Raw genomic sequence first — 24538 nt, 5'->3', positions numbered from 1 at the left:
ATTTGAAGCAAACTTTTGATAGATTAATTAGTTTGAATATGTTTTAGTCCATCAAATCACTGTTTGTAGCGGGAAGGTATCTTAAATATAAACACAAAGTCAAGCAATAGCATACATCAATTATTGTGTACCTTTATGAAAATAGAGAATCAAATAGTTACGCAATTGACGTGGCTTCAACCGAGCCCTATGCACAAGATGCCAATACAAACTGGGTACAATATGAAATCGCCACACAGGAAAACCCCGACATGAAAGCAAATAGCGTTACGGTATTTTTAATGATATGGTGAAACAGCAAAGCCACCTTCTCTCTTAAAAATGATCGCTTGGTTACACGTGTATATATTGAAATTATCCAAAATTGTCCATCAGATATGGCTTTTTCTGCCAGGATGGTAAATACGTGTACGTGTGAACTGAAATAAAAATATACATGTAATTATTCGTTGACGAAAGTATCATACGTGTCTATGTAACGAAGTTAAAGATAATCAGTAAGTATCGTTCATGAACAAGCATGGGGATTTCTCATTTATCAGAAAACTATATAAAACGTGTGTTACTCGGGTCAAAGTATTTTTCTATATGTACCTGGTTTATTGGCAGGTGTTGTGGGTTTCCCTATAAAACAACTGCAACCGAAGTCACACTATTAAAAATACGTACAAGGCTTTATGTGTATGTATTACTATCAACATCTTATAGTGACCGAATGAAATATGGTTAAATGTCATACTTTTTGCACCAACTGGGATAATGAACACTTGAAGTATACACCAAACAGCACTATGACCTACTTTTATTTTGATGTCCAACTATCGTGTGATCTTTAACGTGCTGCCAATACTATTCGCGGGGCGTCGGTTTTTCGTCTCAGTCCTGGACAGGCAATCCATCCTGAACCACTTATTGGGAGAACCCAGGCTGGGTCGGAACCAGGACCTCCTGGTCGGTGAGCTAGGCCGATATTCATCGATGCACCCCTGCCGAGCGACTTTATTTTTCCTGGACAGGCCCTCCTCCATCCTGCACCACTGAAAAGGGGAACCCAGGCTGGGTCGCAACCAGGACCTCCTAATAGTTACCGTTGATATCATATCTAAGGGCAAATTAAAATGTATCCCATTGTAGATAGAAAAAAGCGAGTTTCATTACAGTTAGTTCCTTTCATTTCTTCTTATGTCTTATTAATCAAGTTATTCTGAGAAATGAACAATCTTCTATCACGTGCACAACAAACTTCCGGTCAGATAAAGTTTTAGTAGTATATCAGAACTTTTTGTATAGCCGTATTTAAACAAAAGTCGGTTTTGTTCACTGAAGCACCGAATCTCTCTTCAAAACAAACTATTGCTTTATTGGTGCTAAATAATATGTTGTTTTTTTTCTAATTTTAAAGCCAATAATGTATTTCATTACAAAAGAAAAAAAAGGTGCAGTATGCAATATTAAGAGTTTAGGTGCAACTAGTACGAGAGATCGTCTATTATTATAGAAATATGATCATAGATATATATTTATATACATTGCTGTACTGTCATTAATACAACAATTTATATTTCTTCTGTGAGAGGTAATATTATAATAACACCTCTATCAAATTAAATTAAAAACATTTTTATATATTTTCTTTTAAAAATTGCAACAACCTATGACATATAGGCGTTATCAGTATGACTGTCTTTAAAGGACAAAAAATGCGCGCCTATGTTTACGGTTACCCGACCAACCCTTTTTTTATAGAACAATCGACGACCCTAAACTCCTTTTCCTTATTATCCATGTGCTATAAATCGGTCTTGGCGTGGCGTAGTGCATTATTTTCCCGAGCCTTACTCGGTAATTTAGCTATAATAAACCATTTAAAGTATATAAATGACAAAAAAGGCTATAGAATACAAGCAAGTATCGGTGTAGTTTATTAAAAGATGAAGTTATTAGTTCAGTTATTTCTATTCAATCTTATCCTACAAACCCCGCGATAAAAATGTCCCAACCGACACTATTTTTTGGTGCCAAGTAATCGTAAACCCAGGTAATATTTTTTGTGTCCAATAACACCTGATTTGATCACCTTCAGGTCTTTTAAGTTAATATAGCGACTCAATTTATTAGCAAGGCATGTCGAATAGTCATGTTAAAAGTTTGAAAATTTCCTATAGTACTTCCGGTCTAGCAACTTATCTGACCGTCGAGTTTGGACGTGAAGGAGCCCAGTATGAGTGTTTTCCCATGGACTTAGGATAGCTTACGCATATTTTGAATAGACTGGACGGATAAGATCTTTAATGTCTTGCTTTAGTTTGCGAGGTCGATGTTTATTACATGAAACATTACAACTATTACCTGTATTGAGATTTCGCTTCGTGTATTCTGCCCTGCACTTAGAGAAGTTCCAGTGATCGTACAATTTTCAGCATGTCGGTCTTAAGAGGATGTTATTGTTATTTAATAGTCACGTTTAAACAGTGCATCACATCCTGAAAATAACTTGCCGAAAACGAAAGGGACGTCATATATATATATATATAAATTAACAGGAAACTCAATCACAAAACACTCGTTAATGACTCTCAAACATAATTTTCGTGTATGTTAATAACATTTAATGCATATGCTACTGTCGTCACACATGGTTTACTGTGTATATTATTTTACAAAATGATTTATTTTTTGGAAAATTCAAAGAAAACACAGATTTCATCAATAAAGTGGTAAAAAATATCTGATCATGTTGCACTATAACGATTTCAGATAGGACTAGCATCTGTAAAAAGCGGAAGTTATATCTAACAAACAGATGACCCTTTGTTCCTTTTTAGTTTGAAACCTTCCACGGCCATTTTGCTTTCCAAATATAGTTATCAACTAAATTCCATTAGAATGAGGGAGAAAAAAAATGAGATCAAGTTTTTTTTTCTTTGGTTGCTGTAAACAGTTTTACGTTCAAATTGTCTTTTTTGATGATAAAAACTTCGAAAACTCATCAAAAACTCGCTTTTCAACGAGTCAGACCATAATCATGGCCGCCTACAGCGTCCACAAATCTGGCTAAATAATCGCAACCACTCATTTCTCATGGAACATTTACCGTTAGCCTCATTAACTCTTCATCTTCTTCCAAACTAACAGACTGGAAAACATTCTACAGATGAATTACTCGTTGCTGCCAAAATCAAAATAACTCAAGAATTTTTTACTGTCTTACTTCAATATAGCGATAGATGGCTTGTCAAAAATATGCAATACTCATCATCGGTACGTTCACAAACTATCATGAAACGCAGGGAAATTTTATTAGTTCGCCATCTTGAAAAACAAGATTATATAAACATGTTAAAAACACGGTGTCTTAAAATACATATTCAAGGATATTGACATTTACTTTCAAAAATTAATCAATTGTTTGGTCTACATAATGTCTGTGCGATATTCTATAAATGATGGTTTATCATTTTGATTTTTTCTTGTAACCACCAAAGTAAAATGACAACGATAACAAGATTCATTTAAATTATCAGTAAAGATATAAAATGGATGAACCGTTGTAATACTTTGTAAATATTGGATATTCCAAATCTTCATGTATAATTACTAGTGCTTTATTTGATGGGCGAACCTGAAGATTCGTCATCTTGAAGTCACGAATATGAGAAAGATTAAAACGAAGTAGTCCGGAAATGACAATTAAAACGAAAATTGAAAATATTCATAATCAAAACTGCCTTGAAGTAATCAAGATGACATCGCGTGGCACAGTGACTACTTTACACTATAATCCGTACTGTTCCGGGAACGGCATAAAAAGTGAAAGCCCCATTCACTGATATTACCTTGGATGAAAGCAGGCGTAAAACTACATACGGTTGATGAAATTATCTCTTGTCGACCTAGCATTCAGGTCGTTTAGATACCACATGATCGAGGGTTCAGCTTTAACCCTGTTAGTTCATTGGAATTCCAGGTGACTTTGCTGTTTGCAGGCAATTGGTATCAAGAAAGCGCTTTACACCAACCCATCAGTACAGTAATCTGTCTTTTACACCAACCCATCAGTACAGAAGTCTGTCTTTTACACCATAGATGGCAAAAGATCTAAATTGATGAACCCAGTAAGCCACCATCTTATATGTGTTTAGAACAACAGAATCTGGTGAATGATTTGCTATAAACTTTTTTACCATGAATAATTTGAAGTATCCGTGATTAAATTTGTCCTGTTTTTGAATCATTTGATATGGTTATGCTATCAATTTAATGTTTTAAATCTGCGTTGGGGGCCCGAAAACGTTATTGAAAGTAAAGTAAAACATACTTTATAATCCGTCACAATAGGTATCTACAATAGATTCTCCATGTATGTATGCAGCCATAACATTTCTCAAAGCTTATAAATAATTGGAGAATAAATGTGGAATAAAAGTAAAGCGGTATTTCAATTGCTAACAATAAGCCAAATACGCTGTTGTCAATATACATACTGTTATTTAAATTGGTTACGGTTGCTGGCGCTATTGTTTTGCAGTTAGTTTCCAAAATCGTCCATAAGACTTATGTGAACTCTTCGAATGAAAGGAAAACAATTAAATTGGTACAGATGTTTTTTATTTTCTAGTATCTATTATAGTCATATGTGTTTCTGGAACAATCAAAATCTTCACTATATGATTTCAATAATACACGCAGCACTATTTTGACATATACCCAATACACCTTGACACACTAGTAGATAAGATTTGATACGGACTAAGCAAGGTTCAGCAGAAATCCAGACATTAAGTGCCAGTCTTGCATGTTCAAGAAAAAAATTAAATAAAAGTTGAAATATTAGTAATTGATAGAATTAAATTGACAGTGTGCGGAAGCCGCCATCTTGTCAAAATGGTAGTGTATGGGAGCAGCCATCTTGTCAAAATGCATTTGTCACTGATTACAAGATGATGGGTGGTTTTTGTGATTATAAATTAGTTTTATTTCGCTAGCCACCTACCAGTCATCTAACAAGGTTAACGTGTGAAAACACAGACGCCTCCTGGATCAACTTTCCTAAGAAAATGGAGCTTTTTTGAATACTGAATTGAAATTTTACGGGCTTGTCGCCATCGTGTCTCAGCGGCAGGCGATTGGAAGAATTGTCGTCTGGATGTGTTCCATTCCGGTAAAAATTGAAGTGTAAATGCTGTGAAATTATACGAATTATAAACTGAAACAGGTTCTCATATTTCCAACCAACAAATTAATCACCAGTATTGATACTGAAACTTGTTTTCTAAAATATATTCTTAAAATGGCTAGACCAGTTTGATATAGGTCAAAATGATTTGATTGTTGATTTGTTTTGTGGGATAACAGTCTGTCTTCGTTGAAAATATTACGTCAAAAAATAAATCTATTAGTGTTGAAATATAACCGATTTTGTTTACCGATAGCTGGCCAAAGATTAAACTAATATTATTTAAAAAAGGCTACTTTGGAAACAAAGTATTTAATCGTAATAAGTTTGTCCAGATACTAATCGAAGTAACACGTCAGATCAACCCAATTCAATACTTTATTTTGACCCATTTTCATACGTTCAGTATCTACGATTAATACTAATAATATTTTTCTCATTGGAATATGAAACACTCTAAAGAAAGATAAAGACTTTTTATATATATATAAAAAATGGGTCGTCTTTAAAAGCCTTTAATTCAATATCGTATTTTATTTTAAAAATTGCTTGAATAAATCTATTAAATTGTTTGTGCTCCATTGAAGAAGGAATTTGAAAATATATATAATTACGAATATAAGCTAGGAAATGTATCCTTAATTTAACATACACAATCTAATAAGTTAAATGCTTGTTAGTTTTTAAAATGTGCTGGCTAATTTCGTTTAACTGCTGGAATGATTGAATTACAATTTATTACAATCTCTTCAAAGCTAGACTTTTCCCTATTCAGATAAGATTTACATGGTCTACTAAAGCCTTCTTTTAACCGGACACAATTTACGATATTCGAACATCAAGTGCTATAACAACAGCCTTAATGTTCGTTAACTCAACTGATGCAACTAAACACTGGATGTCAATCGCTAACTGGTTGTCCGCGGATACTGACAATTTTCTAGACGACAGAATATTATTTATGCAGAAAATCACATAAAGTACTTGAGGCGGGAAAATAAATGAATAAATCTCTTTTAATGATATTTTCTAACAATAAACAAGGGATGTTTTGGCCTGTGGTAAGTCAGCCTTAAATATGAGATTAGTGGCTTTATCCTGCTTCACTGATATAAATATAAGTTTGAGTGATTACCATGTTTTATGTCTCTTGTTCCATTACGTTTACATCGATAATACCCAAGGTTCACAAGACCCTGCCCGTGGTTCACAAGAACGTATTAATTGGAATATTGGAGACATGTCTGTAGATATATCTCCGGGTGTAAATAAGTGTAACAGCTTTATAATGTCCCATTTATATATTGACAGACGCTGGACAAATGTCCACGTAGTTGATCTTCCCAAATCACACCTACTCTTATCTTCTAATTAGGAGAGTCGTGAATTTTGCTTGTGGAGTTCTAAGAAAATGAGTTAGATGACTGTCTCTACTATTGACGACTTGGTGACTGGAATCAAATTGAAAGTCAGAGTGGTGCCAATAGAATAATCTACTACTCACTCAATCGTATAGATAACAAGCCTGAAGACACAGCTTGCAAGCTTATATGACGTATGATGGACCGTTCCATTTTTTCAAAGATGTTTGTCAACCGTCAATAATGACGTTTATGTATAGTAATGATGAGGGATGACATTAGAGTGATGTACAAAAGAACTAATGTGATGACGATTCAGCGTCTTTTAGATTGTACCGTGTCCGGGCCAACAGGTGTTTTGTAGAGAATGAATTTCATTCCCCCGCCACTAAGCCATGATATGGAACATCTAAAATGACGATTGGTTGGTGTCTATTTTAAGGGACATAGCCTGTTTATTCTAAGATGATAGATCATTTAAATCTCAACCGATCGAAAGAGAATTTTGTTCCATGGGCAAATATTATAGTTCGAAGGATCAAAAATTTTGTTTAGCCTAACGTTTCACTTAATCTATTGATATTTCATTCGACTGATTTGCCAGTGGGAATGAGGCTTAAACATATCTGACTCTTTAAAAACATTTACATGGATATACTACTTCTGATACATGTTTCGATACACATACAGATATCGTTATCAAGGAAATATTGATATTTAAGAAAAATGTGGTGCAATATATAGATAACAATTGGAAACTATATAGCAGATTAATCGTTAATTACAAATTTGTGAAATCTACTTCTATATGTCTTATAAGGATTATATCTGACTCTCATTATTGTTATAGTTTACATAATATACTAGACCTATATATACAGAATTCTACCACCTCCTTCAGTCATCTTTCATGTTTGGAAGATCTGTAAACGGATCACCTTGTCCAGCATATTTTAAAAATTGTTTCCATTGTATACTTTTGATTTTCGTCAGTCCTTAAGTCGTCCCGGGCCCCTCTTCTTTGAATAGGTTCTGGCCAAAAGACGTCTAGAATCATCGATGCAATCGCGGAAATGCAGGAAGATTGGATGCATACTTTTAGGGTTTTACGTGTGCGTTTTAACCCATCGTTATGTAATAAAAGAAATGCCTTGTGATAAAATCGGTTTGGTCGTTCCACAATCTAATATTGCAGAACGAACAGTCAAAGACAACCAACCCCCTGGGAGGGGGGGGGGTAACGCGTGCGCTTTCATTGAGTCAAGAGGCGTAGTTTCGATTCCACGCTTCACAAGCGGTATGGTCGCCTGTCCAACCTCGTTGGTTTTCTCTGGGCCCTCCGGTTTCCTCCCACTGCTAAAGACCAATACGCGTAAGCGATTTATTAAAATAAATTTGAACCATATGTTAGTCCCGAAATGGCCTAGTTAAAGACCGGATCGCATACTATAGTTGGAACTGTCTAGTTGTTAGAAAATACTAGCCCAAGAAATGCTTTTTGACACATTCTGTATGTATTTATTAGTGTTGTTTACTAGAACACTGGATGAACTAATAAAAAATATTTGTAGCTAATGTCAATAAGTTGCAATCTGGAAAAAACATTTGTTATGTGAACCGTTACTTGGTTCCCATTTCAGCGTTGCTGATGATACCATTTGCTCACCGTGTGGTTGCTAATGTATGTAACAACTGGGTAATTCCCTATTGATGCATTTATCACTGCCATGTCGTGCGGCCAAGTTTTATTTTACTGTAAAGCACCAAGATCTACATGTACGAACACACATGCATGCATGTATGTATGTATGCTGATTAGCTCTTTAGCTAAATCAATTCATCAGTCAGTCTATATTGTCTTGAGATTTCTCTTGGCTGACTTGTATTTGAGAACTTCATTCGTTCACAACATCAAATAGGCTAATACAGATACGAAACGAGGGCTGGAAAGAGGGAGAGGGAGAGGCAAAGATATAGTTTGCGTATTATATTATAGGTCTGCACTTATTAATAAAAATTCGATAAGCCAAATCTTATTTTATTACATATATATAAATACATCAGAGGACGGTGTATTATTTATTCGTGTGTTATGTATATGTAAAAAGCTATAAACCACAAATTTAATCATTAAACATATTGGGTAGGAAAACAGCCGCTCTATGTGAGAGACTGGTTGTGTCGTTAAAGAGTAATTTTGGCTCCTGTATATTTATCCATATGTCGAAGCATATATATGACTTGCTTTCGTTTCTTATTAGAAGAGTTTTACACGACTTAGGGTAAAAAGGTTTAGCTCACCAACTCGGCGCTTGATAACAGTGATAAATCTACAATGACGAAAAAGCGAGAAATTCTTCGACATAAATATGGACCTTAAATCACATTCTGACAGGTATTCTTTTTTTCAAACATTTTTTTTTATGTTGTTGAAGTTTGTAATTTTTTTTCGAAGTTCTTTACATTTTTCTGCCAGCGTAAGAAACTTTTCTTAAGATATTTGCGCTACCTTAATTAGGCGATCTTTGGTTAATTACGTTGCGTTTTCTTATCTTTTCTGCCTCTAAGGGTTCTCGTTAAAATATCTGCGAAAAGAAAAAGTTGATTAATTGCTGTTGGTAAGCCAGCTGTATCGTAAAATCAAAGCTATTTATACAATCTAGTGAATCGGAAATAGTTTTATTACGATTACGGATGGCAGGAAAGCGCACGATTAATGACAAACTCTGCTACTGCCGTCCGTAAATTCCTGGCAATCTCTGTTTCGTTTATTGAAATGGTCAACTGATCAATGAGCTAGAAAGTTGTTTGTTAATAGACATTTGTTTTATATCGTTATTTATGAGTCGATAAATGAAGCAATGTATATTTTGATTACTGTTATGTTATTGATTATGTGTAAAATTATTGCTTGAAGAAACCTACTTAGTTCTATAGATAACTTGAGATTGACGGTGTTAGATATTGCGATACATGGTTGATAAAACATCACCAATTTATAGACATTGATCTTAAATGCAAGGTTATAAGCGTGTTTTTTGTCGGGTTCAATTTCGAAAAGAAAGACATTCCGTCAAAAAAAAAAAAAAACAAAAAAAAAAAAACAAACCAAAACAAAACAAACCCCCGCGTCTAATGCTGACTTTTCACTTTATTTAATATATAGGTTTCTTGTTTACAATGTCTATTCATATTATGTGTCATGTCCGCGGGTTTGTCTTGTGGTTTTGTGTATGTGTGGTGCGGTCCTCCTGCACTTTTTAAAAAAAAAAAAATGTTATGTGGAATGTTTAGTTTATGTAGGTATTTAAAGGTTTCAAATATTTTGATTGTATTACATGTACATTTGTACTCGCTTACCTAAAACTACGTTTAAGAGGTGCATCCATGTACTAGATTACTGCATATATTCCATTGATCTGTCAGAACTAATTGCATAAGCAATTAACATACTTATGCAAATTCAAGTATCCACATGAGAGTAAGTTGTATTTATATGTCTAATGCATTTTACTGATATAAATGCACCACTTATTTGACTGAAGGTGCTGGCGAGACATAATGCAACTGAATTGTTATTTTTGGCATGATTGTATGCTGGACATTTACCGTGACAACAAAATCAACAACAACCCACATATACCATAGGATCTTTACTTAAAGATAAAGAGCTGAGAGTTCTCGCTATAATAGTTCAAAAATAGATAATGAAAAGGGAATAGGTTGAAAATTTCCGTCAAATTACTTCATTATGAGCGTCGTTTGAAGAACAGTAGTCTCGATTGTCCATTTTTTTTTTTTTTATTAATTTATTAACTGCTAATCGTGTTTAAATCCGTTGAAAATCAAAAGCATCCGATGGTCTAGAGGGTTCATTATGGGCTTGGTATGTGAATAAATGTCTAATTAATGATTTATACAATATTTGCGGCCAAACGAAAGATCTGCCTTAGGCAGATTTGGCTCTTACATAATGCATCTGTAACATTGAAATGTGGGCACAACAGGTAAAAATCGGAAGTGAGTAACGACGTTGGGTCAGAATTGGTCCAAGGTAAGGTCGTCTGGCACACTGTCCACCAATCTGTCGTGGTGCTGTCGTTCCGACCCTTACCGATCTCTAGTGGATCCTGTCTGCTGGAAACGATCGGACGGTTTCAGAATGGCTTTCTGATGGCATCCAAACCTTCGGGTGGCAGTTCTGGTACTCACGCCCTCTTGAATTAACGCAATGGCGCGCTCTCTATGTTCAGCTGTCAGTCATGGCATATCATTGCGTCTTACACAGAACTGTACGGGTTGTACTGGTCCAGTGGTCCTAACTTTTTAAATAAGGGCGACAAAACGGCGGGGCTATGGGTGCAAATTCCCCCCCCCCACTCTTCCCAAAAGCTCGGGGGAAATGCCCCGCTGCCCTTACTTTTTTGCTGACTGCCCTTTAAAATGTTTTTCGTGCTCTCTATGTTCAGCTGTCAGACATGGCATATCATTGCGTCTTACACAGAACTGTACGGGTTGTACTGGTCCAGTGGTCCTAGCTCTTTAAATAAGGGCGACAAAACGGCGGGGCTATGGGTGCAAATGCCCCCCCCCCACTCTTCCCAAAAGCTCGGGGGAAATGCCCCGCTGCCCTTACTTTTTTGCTGACTGCCCTTTAAAATGTTTTTCGTACACCAACAATGAGTCTGACCATCCTTCTCGCTTCAACTCTTCACCGATTTTAACAATTGATATGTGAGCATTGGTATTCGCGAAGTAGATGTATATAATAAGGTGGTTATAGAGTTCATTGCTAGATCGCTGCTCAAATTATACTTGGGTTAAGTACACGTTGCCGTACTATGTCATGATAAGTTTTTATATTTTTGAATATATCTGATGAAATTCTATAAAAACAGGATTCGAGATTTTTGTTCGATATGCTACGTCGAAGTAAACCTAATCGGTTATTGATTTACTAGTAGTTATTTGAGTTGCATTTTGATCTGATACGTTTTTAAATGATAGCCTGTCAGAAGACGTCAGATTTCACCGTTTCTTCACCCGATTTTCAAATATTTTCTCTGGGGGTGGACCCCTGGACCCCACTACAACCCAGGAGGTAGAGAACCCGCCCGGACCCTCAAACCCTCTTGCCCCCTGCCTCTCGGACGTTCCGGCGCCCCTGTGTTTAAAAGACAAAATTTATACCCCATATCTCAACATCCCCAGTATGTCGAATTCAGTTATTTGTGTTTGAGAGAATTAATCTGTGAAAACATCCTTTTCACATGTTATCCTCCTGATCTGATTTTGTTAAATTCAAATTGGAAGATTAAACTAACATCTTAGTATATAAAGTGACACATATGGGGCTATATAGATAATCGAGCACACACTTCCATTCTGTACGATGCCATGGTATAATTACTTCAAATAAGGATGTACATAATTAATTGCGTATTAAGGAGTCGTTAATTAATCGGGTTAATTACACGCGTGGCTTTCATGTGCGGTATTTCAGTTATGTAGGTTTGTAAGACAACATACAGATAAAATCCAAGTGTGAACGTTTTATTATAGATATTATTTAAACGATAACACGACAGGGGGGAGAAATAACATTATTATTAATACAATTATTGAAAAGTAAGGGCTTATACGTATGGATGGGTAGTAATTTAGATTAGATAATCCCTTGATATGGATGTTACGGGATACAAATCAAATATATTTCAACCCCATTATAAACTAAATATAGTCTTAATGTTATTTTAAAGATGCATTATTTATGATTTAGTTACAGAGTTGACCCTTCTTCTTATAATAGTTTAAAAATAAATAATGGAAAATGAATTCATTGTAAATTTCAATCAAATTACTTAATTATGTCCGAAGTTATAAATATTTAAGTTTTTACAATACATATCCTAAATCGTCTCGATTGTCAAGTACTACTGCATCGATAATAAATGAAATCTCGATTTTCAGTGCCTCAATCGACAGCCTCCACGAGTGGCGTCCTTATAAAAAAAAGATATGACAGATGTTGCCTAATCCACTCAATATCTTAGCCGTCGGTTTGTCTAGGGAGTTCATTATGGGATTGTCATGTGAATAAATATCTAAATAATAATTTGTATAACAGAAAAAAGACTTGCAATATGCAGATTTAACTTTTACATAATGCATGCGTTTCAATCTACCATAGTAGCTTTGTGTTCAGTCTACCGATTTTTTGATATAATTATATTTTTGTTTAAAATTGGCTTATGTTGGATACAGAACTGACTTATCACTCTTCTTCTGTTTTGTTGTCCCTAAAAAATAAGTATCAACACAGGATCATAATTATCACCTAGCTGTCAATCATAACTTATCATATTTTAACACCTGCACACGGTGACGATTTGTTCATATCGTGTGAATATCAGTCATATTTCAAAGTTCAGTTATCTATGTAAAAATCACCCCACAGCGTTCAAATATTATTGGCACCTGATCTATATATAATATGTAATCTGCAAACCTTGGATTTTGTTCATCTCATGAATATGACGAATCATTACAAAGTGTGTGTGTGTGTGTGTGGGGGGGGGGGGGGGTCATTCAGTTTAATTGATAAGTGCTTTAAGTGCAGATATTATATTTTAAAAATAATGACGATTAATTAACTTAGGTGCATATATACCTATGTCATATTATATTCTTCCTAGTGTCTGTCAGGTTAGTCAGTGGAACAGGTCGAAGGGCCTGGCAAGAGACAGCGTCTAGTCGTTCGGATGGGACGAAAAGCCGAGGTCCCGTGTACACGTTGGCATGCACGTAAAGGAGCCCTTGACATAGCACATTGTCATGGAATGGCGTCTTCATTATCCCAGTCGGTGCACAAAAGTTGGACGTAAAACCCCCATTTGATTTCATCTGATTTCCAGCTGGGTCAAAGAAAGGTTGCAGATTTCTGTCTAACATTTTGTTGGCTGATAAGACATTTCTTTGTACTAGAAACAAATCCAAATCTGTAAGAATACATTTATGAAATCCAGAAAATGCTGGACAGATTATCCAAATCCGGTAACCAGATTGATTGAAGCAAATTTATAAAAGCTCTGTATTAAAAATTGCTTGGATGCAACCAAAGACCGAGGTCCCGGGTAAAAATTGGCATGCGTGTAAAAGAAACCCTTGACAGTTAGAATTCGAAACAAGAATGGGCCGTGGCTCCGCCGCCGGACAAAATTTTCACCATAGTATGGAGTACGTACATCTTTGTTAGCCCGAGTGGTACAGAAAAGTAGGACGCTAAAACACGTCCTATAGCAGCAGTATCTGCTCAGAAATACCACCATCAAGCATCGTTTATAATGTACTTTATATTCCGTGTACGTTATGGTTCAAAGTGGTTTAATCAAGACAAGATCTATATATATATAATTGACAGCTTCATTGATCTTGATAAATAGTCGAGCACTAGAAATATGTACGGTATTGCTAAATTAACAAGACTGATCGACTGCCTCTTGTTTTTCGTGAACGGAGAACCAATTCAGGAAACGTCGTAATCACTCTTATGCAACGAGCGTGTTAATTGGTTGATTGATTGGTCTCCATGGGTTACGTTGAGTTCTATAATCCGAGACGATTTCGATCTTGCTTGGGAATCTACAAATCTATTAATCAAAACGTGTCGAGATTGTTAATATCGTCATCTTTATTCGACTTGTATTAACTAGTCTTTTCTTGACTTATTGCCATTTATAAACTCGGCGACTTGTTATTTATCTCTGACCCAACTTTCTAATCTTAATTCTTGGATCAGCTTCATTGTATGACTCTGTTCTTGCTAGCCGCAGTTTAGTAGTATCTTTCTTTCGTTACTCATTGAAATGGCAAAATTGCACATACCCTTATCCAAACATGCTAAAAGATATGTGGAGATTGCCGTTATCGCAGCATATTACAAATACTGTTCGTGCAATTCATTGAAAACGATTTTAACTGTAGCTCTCTCACCCGTTCACGTGTGGCATTTTGACGGCAGAACGTTCACATATTGAACAAATGTTGCAGTGCCAATGTGCATCACGAAACCAGCAGAATGATAACAATTCACACATGCAAATATTTAGTGTGATTATATGCTGATATATATATATATATATATATATATATATACACTTCTCTGTTTGGTGTATGTTCGTTTAACTATGCTAAAAACGGAAAATAAATGAAATAAAATAAGGTTTAAAGTCCCACTTTTCTGCTCCATCCGGGCTAATGAAGACGGATGCTCAACATAAACCATCAACACAATTAATATTGGATGAGTTAAACCTTCCTAAATAAATTGTATGTCACCAATGTTCAATTGTCATTAAAATCCACCAAATTTTTCCAGTAGCAACATTTTCATTGCCAGGAAGAATGATTATTAATATTTGTAGTTTTCATATTATTTCTTTCAATGTAATGATCATAAGATTCTACTGTTTTCAAATTTAGATAAAGATATTCTAAAGCAAAAGTTCCAAATTTACATATGTATAAGTTCAAACATATAGAAATTCCGACTACTTGTGGTGGGATAAACCGCCGTGTTTTGAAACAACGTGGAACAAACTGTGGCCTTTTACACAATCAGAAGTGCTTATGGCAAATACACACGATTGAGGCAGATAAGAGACGCAAGTTATATATACACTAGGCTCAAGAGGATATCTGCATTTAATATAACATATAAACATTCCTCTAGGCGATAGGAAGGGAGCACCCCGCGTTAATATGACGAACTACTAAGATAGCATCAGTAAATTAAAGCAACTTACGGAAATGATAAAATTTTTGTTACTCTTGGTGTTAATTTGCACCACGTGAACTGATATCTTAATGCTGTTTCTCTTAGTCTGGGATTTATTTGAGATCTTCATTTCAAATTGTTTGGTGTTTAAGATTTTTTTTTATAAGAAGCGTGCTGTATTATAGATATATATAGTTCCACCGATTCCTTGAGGCTAAATAGACTTTTGTTATTGTTAATAAAAGACTGTCTATTAGCAAAACGATGAATTGTTAGAAATATGGCTATCTGTATGGAACTGTGGCTGCAGGCTTCTGGCTGAAATATATTGCGAATTTAAAGCGTTTATTGGAAATTATTGTTCAATGAAGTTTATAACTTCTTTTTGCATCACAACTGACATTTTTTAATATATCATTTTATAAAATATAGCGAATTCCAATCCCGACAATTTAAAAATGAACTGGTCAGACATAATCTGTATATCTACTTGCATAACCATATTTGAAATACTCAATTTCATCTGTGACAACCAAAACTAATTTCTAGTATGCTGTTTGTCTGGTGCTGTCTTCGTTCGTCATTTAGACCTGGGCCCTGTTTCACAAAAAATAAGGTAAAATCACTAAAATAGATTTTAACTAATATCAAAATGAAATTTTAAATTTTATGCGTTTCACGAAGATCAATTGTAACTTGAAATGCAATTTTAATAGATTCTAGTTAAAATTGATTGAGCCCGCACAATGTACATTACCGATACGGGCAATTAGGCTGTAAGCAAATGCGCTTCGAAACTGAAAACTGTTGACAGGTTGAACAAACGGTTACAATATCAATGGGGGAGAGTTTTGTACGTTATAGCAATATTTGCACATGGTCAGACAGCCGTAGAGAGGTGAAATAAATGAGTTTATTGCGTATTATTTGTTTCGAAATGTATCGGTGGGTTGGCCTTGAACTTGGCATTTGGTTCGTGACCTTGGCATTTGATTTACTCGCAGGCTTCAATGGAAATGTGTATCGATAAAATAAATCGCTTGAATTTCGTAGTTTTATGGTATTCTGGATAACAGAAACTATTGAGAATTGTCACAAACATATAATATTTGTGATGCAAATTGTAGTTGAATTTTAAAAGTACTTAACAACTTTGAATCTAATCCACCAAATAGCCAATCTTCCGTGGCCTAGATTCGAAATGTCATCCCCATATATATTGTTTCAAAAATAGTTTGAAATTACCAGTGTCACACTCCTTATTGGATAATGCCTATCTATCTTAATCCCAAGATAAAATATCTTTGGCTCCTATAAAAAACTTCTCTGATATATTTTGTGTTATCAACGTAAGCCTTCATTAAGAAATAATAATCAATTTATGAAATTAAACTTTAATTTCGAATAGGCCTATAACATTTTTCAATAAACATATTTGAAATTATTGATTTATCATTTTACAAATCATAATTACCCCAAAACCATAACGAGTAAATACTTTGCATATGACACGTCTAGTATAATATGCCTTCTAATACCAAGAAATTGGCCATTTTAAACGAAGATATTTTTTATAGATAAGAGTGCTCTTCTTTCCAAGACATTAGATACGAAGTGAGTTCAGATTTTCTTTTAGTTTTTTTTTGTCTATTAATTATTTGAAAATAGTATAATTTATATTTGAATCATATGTAATATATATAACAGTAACAAAGAGTTTTGTTTACTAGGGTTTTGAGTGTTTTTTTTTGTCCTGGGGTTTTAATTTGGGGCGTCATCTAATTGCCTTACAATAAAATAAACGGTTGGGCCGCAGCTATATTACCCATGCTATGAAAAGAAAATGACTGAGAATTGTTTTCGTGAATGATAGTATGTTAAAACTATGTGACCCGGGTCTTTGGCAGTATTACCATTATTCCAAATATATCTATCTATATGTCGCAATATATCTAACAACATCGCCCTAATCATTGTTTGTTATTGAAGTGATTTTAAGTTAGGAGAGAGTGACGGCTGTCCTAAGTTAAAATTGACTTCAGTTAAAATTGTCCCTAAAATAATTTTGTGAAACGCCACTATTTTAACTTAAAATAATTATTTTAGTGGATTTTATCTAAAATGCTTAAAATCGCTTTGTGAAACGCGTCTATCTTAAGTTACGATGAAATTTTAGCTTACGATGATTTTAAGGAGATTTAAGTTATTGTGAAACAGGGCCCAGACTTATAAAATCACCATATTGATATTGTACACCAATCTTCTATTTCGATAAGCTCGACTATACAGCATGTTATTACCATAGCTTGACTGTGTTGTCGACTTATTAATTTCACCAGCCCCTCGGATGAAAGCCAAGTTTCAAAATGGTAAGCTGAAATGAAAGCTAGTAGATCGTGTCAATATTTATTTTGTTATCTATCCTCCTATCTAACAGTATGAGGTGATCAATTAATTCTTACCACCATGTTCACTTCAAACAGGATATTCCATTCGCTTGTCCAGACACAACAATAAACATAGGGGCGTGGTTTCACACCTCGGTAAGCGGTACTCGTTACGGAATCAAGTTCCCAAATCATGACCGACTTGACAGAAGTTTAGATGTAATCCCCACACGTTCTGTCACAATATTTAAAGTAAACTAGTCAGATTGTTCAACTTGATAGCAGATACAGACCTCTGTCATGCTCGATGCAAATTCATAAGGAATCTAAATATCTAACATGCTAGATACGGGCGATCGGCCGGCGAATGGTTCGCCGGGCAGAATCGTCGTCGCCGTGAACAGGCACACGGGCGATTTTTGGGAGCGATTTTAAAAATCTGCTCGATAGGTCGAAAAGATATGCTCGTCTGCCCCATATTAACTCTCCAGTCGGTACAAAATATCCCTCTTTGCACACTGCATGATCGTTGTCATTAGCACAAAAGTAGGACGTTGAACCATATGTGATTTCGTTTCTTTAATTAATGGCAGAAGTGTTTTATTTATAAAGCGCCTTATTTTATTGCCATCGAGTTAATGGAAAGTTTGATGGCAATCTGTAAGATAATTTGTCTATTTTTTTTTTCTTTTTTGCATTTATACTTTTGAAGAATTATCATGTTAAAGTCCATCATCGCAGCTGCAAACAAGACTTATTTATCTGTAGTATCCTAGTTCTCATCGCGGCTGGTGGTCTTACTTGTCTAGGTTAGTTAATCAGTTTCCATAAAAAATAAATAATATAAAAAATCCACCTAAAACTCAGCACGTGTTAGAATTGTGAATTAGTAAACATTCTGTTTATTCATAATGTCATTTCAGTTTGTGTGTAGAAATATATAGGAAGCAAATTAGACCACCTGAAAGTATCTGGTATTCATACTTACTCTTAATTAATACATTTACAAAATGCGCATGATTGTAACGTTTGTCTGACCGAATTTCTCAAATTCTGATCAAAAACAACTCTCGGGAAAGAGTGCTGCGATTATATCGAAAACTGTGTCAGTTGTTCCATGGTTTGTTGGGCAGTAATTGTGTCACTATCTATATGAGGCATAACGGGTAGGTGTTGGTCGAGAAAGCTCCTCGGATTTTCGGGCGTGGTTTTTCCCCTCGTCAGTGGTGCAAGATGGAGGGCCTGGTAAGAAGCAATATCTAATCCGTACGTAACTAACGTACGAAAATTAATTGGTGGCTAGCTTTTTTTTCGCACGTATACAGTGAATGGCCATTTTGCTCAGTAATCCCAGCCAGAATTTGGCTATTTTCTAAATTTGCGTTAAAGTTTAAGATATTTGTTTTAGAACTGAAATAAATTAACTATTAGTCAATCCCAACGCTAAAAACACCAACAGAATTGATTGTGTATATCTGAAATAGACACGACCGACGCACAAAATAGTGCCAAGATGGCAGCCTCTATGAACAACCATTCGCAGACGCTGTCATTGAAGACGACGTCAATTCTGAGTTGTAAATGTTATTTTTGTGAAAAATCATTGGAAGAAGAGAGAACATGTTGGGACTGGACGAATTATATAGTCTTTATGGGTGTAAAGGAAACAATGCTGAAGATAAACCTATTGTTTACAAGGTAACGTGTTGTTGACCTCATGACCCATTGACGTCAATGTCATGACCTGTGATGTGTAGAACACGTGATATGGATATCATGGCTATTGACTGTGTCTGAGATACCTCTCCGCAGGTAGCGTGTCTCAGATGTTCAGAATGTATCTAATCCCGTTTACACGTTGACGTGCATATAAGAACCTTTATTTCAAGTTCCGACTGTCAATGGTTCTTTTACGTGCACGCCAATGTGTACACAGGACCTCGGGTTTTCATCACATCCGAAGGACTAGACACAATTCTATGCCAGATTCGCCGTCCTGCACCACTGAAAATGAGAAAATATAAGTTAAAGACCTGACTTTAAATTCATTACCTCATTTTAAACTGCTGATAATCACTATTAATTTACCCAGGAACGACAAATCTTTTTAATTTATTATTTTTTTATTCAAAATGAAATACTGAATATTGATAATTATTACGCATTTTCAGATCTGAGTCCAAAACCTTCAACTGCAAAGATCTTATATCTATTTTTTTACTGTGGTAACTAAACTGATTATGAAAATAGTTGTACACCATTTTGATTTAAATTGACAGAAGACGTTAAATCGATTAACAAACCAGGTTACTATTTCACATTATTACATCTAAGTTGCTTTATCTTGAAATCAATAATTTCAATAATCAAATGAAAAACAAACAGTGTTTTTTGTTATAATAGATTTATAAAAGAACTAGCACTATGAGAAAAAGTCGTTTAAAACTTGATAAAAAGCAGACACCTTGTTATAAGACATTTCTCACGTAAACATAAAACAGTGACGTTTTATTAGATTAGTCCACGTCATCAATATTTGCACGCCAGTGGTTATTTAGTTAAATATAATCGTGGTCGCTAGTAGATAGTCAATTCGTCATCCTAGACACATTTATTACAGATGAAATATCCTCTTAATCAGAAAACTGGGGCTACAGTATCAGGTGGAAGGATTCGGGAGCATGCGGTTCTTCTTCCAAAATTAATTAAAGCAGATGTATTAAACATAAAGTACGTGTATATTAAAAGTTCGCCAATGTCGACCTAATTCGCGAATCACATATTAGTTTTATTCAAATTCAAATGTAAAGGTATTTGAAGCGATCTGATCGAAAAACTAGGCTTCGTAGATTTCTTTAAGTAGCGACTGGTTCTGTTCAAAAATCCATAACGACATAAATGGTTCTGGTTGGAATACTGTAGAAAACAAGCGGCTGCTATACTGTTGGTTTGTATTTCTGACCCTGAATCATTACGAGAATCTTTACATAAAATACAAAAATGTTTGGCTGATATTCGCCTATGGATGTCTTTCAACAAACTAAAATTAAATGATGCAAAAACTGAATTTTTGGTTGTGTATCCTAAATCTCAGATAAAAAACACTAGAGAAATTCCTGGTTTAAAAATCGGAAACTGCACCATCTATCCAACAAAGAAAGCTAAAAATCTGGGATATATGATGGATGAAACAATGTCATCCTCTCCGCAAATCAACCTGACTATAAGAAAGGTTTACATGCGGATGAAACCTATATCTCAAATACGAAACTATCTGAGCGACAACATTTGCGCAAAAGTAGTGTCATCCCTAGTGCTATCTCAACTGAATTATGCAAATGAACTGATAGCAGGAGCACCAAAATATTGTTTAAAACGCCTACAGGTTTCTCAAAATAATGCAGCTCGTTTAGTCACTAGGCCTAAAAAATCGGATCACATCACCAATAAACTTGTGCAACTCCATTGGTTGCCTGTTGAAGCTAGAATTGACTATAAAATTCTGACAACCGTCCATAAAGCCATGTTTTCCGATACTGCACCACAGTATATGCGTGATCTTTTTTCATTCACTACTCCTTTGCGACAGAACTTGCGATCTTTAGCAGATAAAACATTGATTTCGGTTCACAGATATAATAAATTGTATGGAAAATACCTGTTCATGGTGCATATTTATGGAATGAGCTTCCTCAACAGATGCGCTCGACAATTTTATTTTCAAGTTTTAAGACAACACTAAAGACATATCTGTTTACCAAATATCTGTGCAAGAACAAATAGTTGACCTCACTGTGAAGCTCTTAGAAATGACCAGCGGACATAATTTAGCGCTATATAATATAATTTATTATTATTATTAAGATACGGCCACATTTTGCAAGAGATGGATAGAGAAAAGGCTAAACAAAGGGCGATTTTCCGTACAATCAGGGGCCATAATCCAGGAAGTTATGGTCTGAAATGCGCGAATATTGAAACGGGCTGAGATATTTAGGATATAAAGATATATTTTAAGTTTCATCAAAATCTGATAAAAATTGTGAACCGATATGTGCAAATATCAAAAGGAACCAAGATCTTTGGATTATAATCATACATTTCAAGTTTCGTCAAAATCGGATAAATATTGTGACTTCTAGAGGGTCCACAACCTTGGTATTACATACTTTGGCACTATTTGCGTACAAGGAGCAGCCATTTCGTCCGGCAGTTTGGGTCAGATTTTTACGAAATTGATGTGTAACGGTGATATATTTAAACGTTTTTTAAAATTTAATACAGATTGTGTTTTCTAGCGGGACCACAAGCTAAAAATGAGATTTTTCGAACAATCAGGGGCCGTAATCCAGGAAGTTACGTTCGGATGTGCGCGATTATCGAAAGGGACCGAGATCGTTGTGATATAAACATAAATTTAAAGTTTCATCAAAATTTGATCAGAATTGTGGCCTCTAGAGGGCCCACAACCTTGATATACCATATATTTACACTATTTGCATTCGAGGGGCGGCCATTTTGTCCGACAGTTTTGGTCCGATTTTCACGAAATTCGGACTCAACCTCCATTACGGTGTAACGGTTATATATTCGAACGGTTTTTGAAATCGGATAATAATTGTGACCTCTAGAGGGGCCACAAGCTAAAAACGCGATTTTTCGTACAATCAGGAGCAGATGAAAATTATGACCTCTAGAGTGTCCACAAGCTAAAAACATGATTTTTCGTACAATTAGGGGCCATAATCCATGAAGTTTCGATCCGATACATACCAATATCGAAAGGATCCGAGATATTTCTGAGATAAACCTACATTTCAAGTTGCGTCAAAATCGGATAAGAATTGTGACCTGTAGAGTGTCCACAAACAAATTGTGGACGGACGGACAGGGGCGACGACAATATGCGTCCACATGAAAATGTGGGCGTATATACCCCCCCCCCACTCACACACGCTTATCCAGTTATTCGCCTTTTCAGTGAACCATCATCGTACTTACATACAAGTATCTAACAAAATAACGTAAACCCTTTTTGACTAGTTTATTTAGGGTGTGATTTTTATTGATTGCTTAATTCAATGTCTATTTTTGGCATATATTATGTATGATGTTACAAACATCAGTGTTGGATATGCAAATATTTCTATTGGTATATTATTATTTGGGGTATTTTCTGTCTTATACGGTGCAAAAAAGTCAAACATAACACACCATTTCATTTATTGTCTTCTTTTAAATCAATGATTTATGAGCTAATTCACGATTAAAATATTTCACGAGCATGTTTACAAATCGACAAAACAAAAAAAAGTTAAAACATGAATACACATATTTTCATATACGTTCCTACTTTATTGTCATGGTCTCCTGCCGTTTCACATATTTTTTTATTTTCTTCTTTTATTCCTCGACCTGGCGATAAACCCTTGTCACAATTGTTAAAGTTATTCACACTCAACGCTTTCAGCAATTCTTCCACTTCTTTAACTTTAGACCCGAAATCAGCCAGGCTTGAAAAATTCCTAGACTCCTTCCATTGTTTGTATTTCTCTACCGCTATTATGCTTGTTTATTCGTTTATCCGAGTTCACCTCTTGTGATGGGCGGATTTTCTCATATAATTCTATTCATGTCGAAATCCTTCATAAGGACGCCTTTGAGCCTCTTGTTCGTTCACCGAAAAAAACACTGGTCCCATTGAACAGGGGATTCTTAACGAAATATTTTTACCTTCTTGTCGGCTCAGATCAAATCTGATTACATAATTTATCAGCTGATTAGTCTATAGACAATACAAGGGACGAATCATCTCCACAGGTATTCAGTCAGGGTGAAAAGACCCGCTTTAATCACCTTACACTTTAGGTGTGAGAATGGGAAAGTGATATTTCTGCCACCTTTCTACTCGGATTAATGTTCACATTTTGACGTCTGCCATTGTGCGGTGATTTGAGGTTCGAATAAGAAGCACGTTATCTAAATTAGATGATTGACTACCCGTGACCAGGGCGGAGCACCGCAGCAAATGAAGTCCTCTGTAATCCAAGATTTGTGTGCTGCTTGACACCTGATCCGCTTTGACGAGAAATTCCCATCTTTATTTAAAAACTTTTTCCCTTTGACCCTACATGGAAGTACATTTTAATGCATGCATAATTTATAAACCTTTATGAGATGTTTATTTATGAATTCCTGGAATTTAATATTCTAGACCCTCTCCAGCCTACATCAGATTCAATCCCATCTTCATTCGGTCATCAACTAAAATGAGAATTGATAGCAAATAAGATGGATTACCTTAATCAATCTAAGGGTCTTGGATATTTTCTTTATGTCATTAAAGCGATCTTAATAACCGAGGACATCGAGTTGATGTCATGTTTCAAGATTGTCTGACGATGGCGGTAATTGGGTATCGTGCTTAGAGTATTTCTTCAAAACTGATATTTGGTTATAAATATTCATTGTAAAATAATAATCATAGTTGGTGTGGTGTCAGTGATGTAAAGGGATTATATTCTTACAATATAATTGTGTAGGAAAGCTCGGGGACTGTGGGCACGCTGTGTTTGGGACACGCAATAAAGCGATTTAAATCCGGCATAATAGCTAATATAAAACAGTTTATCCACCTCAATTCCAACCAATACTTCACCTTATACATATAAATTGCTTCTATTACGATATTATATTAGGTATTCGCTAAATTTAATAACAGTATGATCCGACTTGTATCTATAATTCACACACCTTATCAGCGCTTGTACCCCCTACAGCGGCCAATTCATATCTACTGAGAAGCAATTAAAACTCCTAAGCCAAAAAATAAAAAATA

At 35.2% G+C, this 24538-nt stretch overlaps 1 protein-coding gene and 1 long non-coding RNA gene across 2 annotated transcripts in view; one reads left to right on the top strand and one right to left on the bottom strand.

The window, feature by feature from the left end:
* LOC126817622 (uncharacterized) overlaps positions 1-2480 on the bottom strand; it is an 82265-nt gene extending 79785 nt beyond the window's left edge. Inside the window, exon 1 of the long non-coding RNA XR_008787952.1 lies at positions 2350-2480. This is a non-coding gene — a long non-coding RNA (uncharacterized LOC126817622). The remainder of the gene's footprint in view (positions 1-2349) is intronic.
* A 6293-nt stretch (positions 2481-8773) lies between these two features.
* Positions 8774-24538, top strand: part of LOC126817605 (repulsive guidance molecule A) — a 35449-nt gene continuing 19684 nt past the window's right edge. The window contains exon 1 of the mRNA XM_050544690.2: positions 8774-8932. Within this exon, the coding sequence (XP_050400647.1) occupies positions 8907-8932 (26 nt within the window). The 5' untranslated portion in view covers positions 8774-8906. The remainder of the gene's footprint in view (positions 8933-24538) is intronic.

Source organism: Patella vulgata, chromosome 4 (genome assembly GCF_932274485.2).
Source record: "Patella vulgata chromosome 4, xgPatVulg1.2, whole genome shotgun sequence".
Lineage (NCBI taxonomy): Eukaryota > Metazoa > Mollusca > Gastropoda > Patellidae > Patella > Patella vulgata.
Note: the sequence above shows the minus strand (reverse complement) of the source record. Positions and strands in the feature narration are given on the sequence as shown.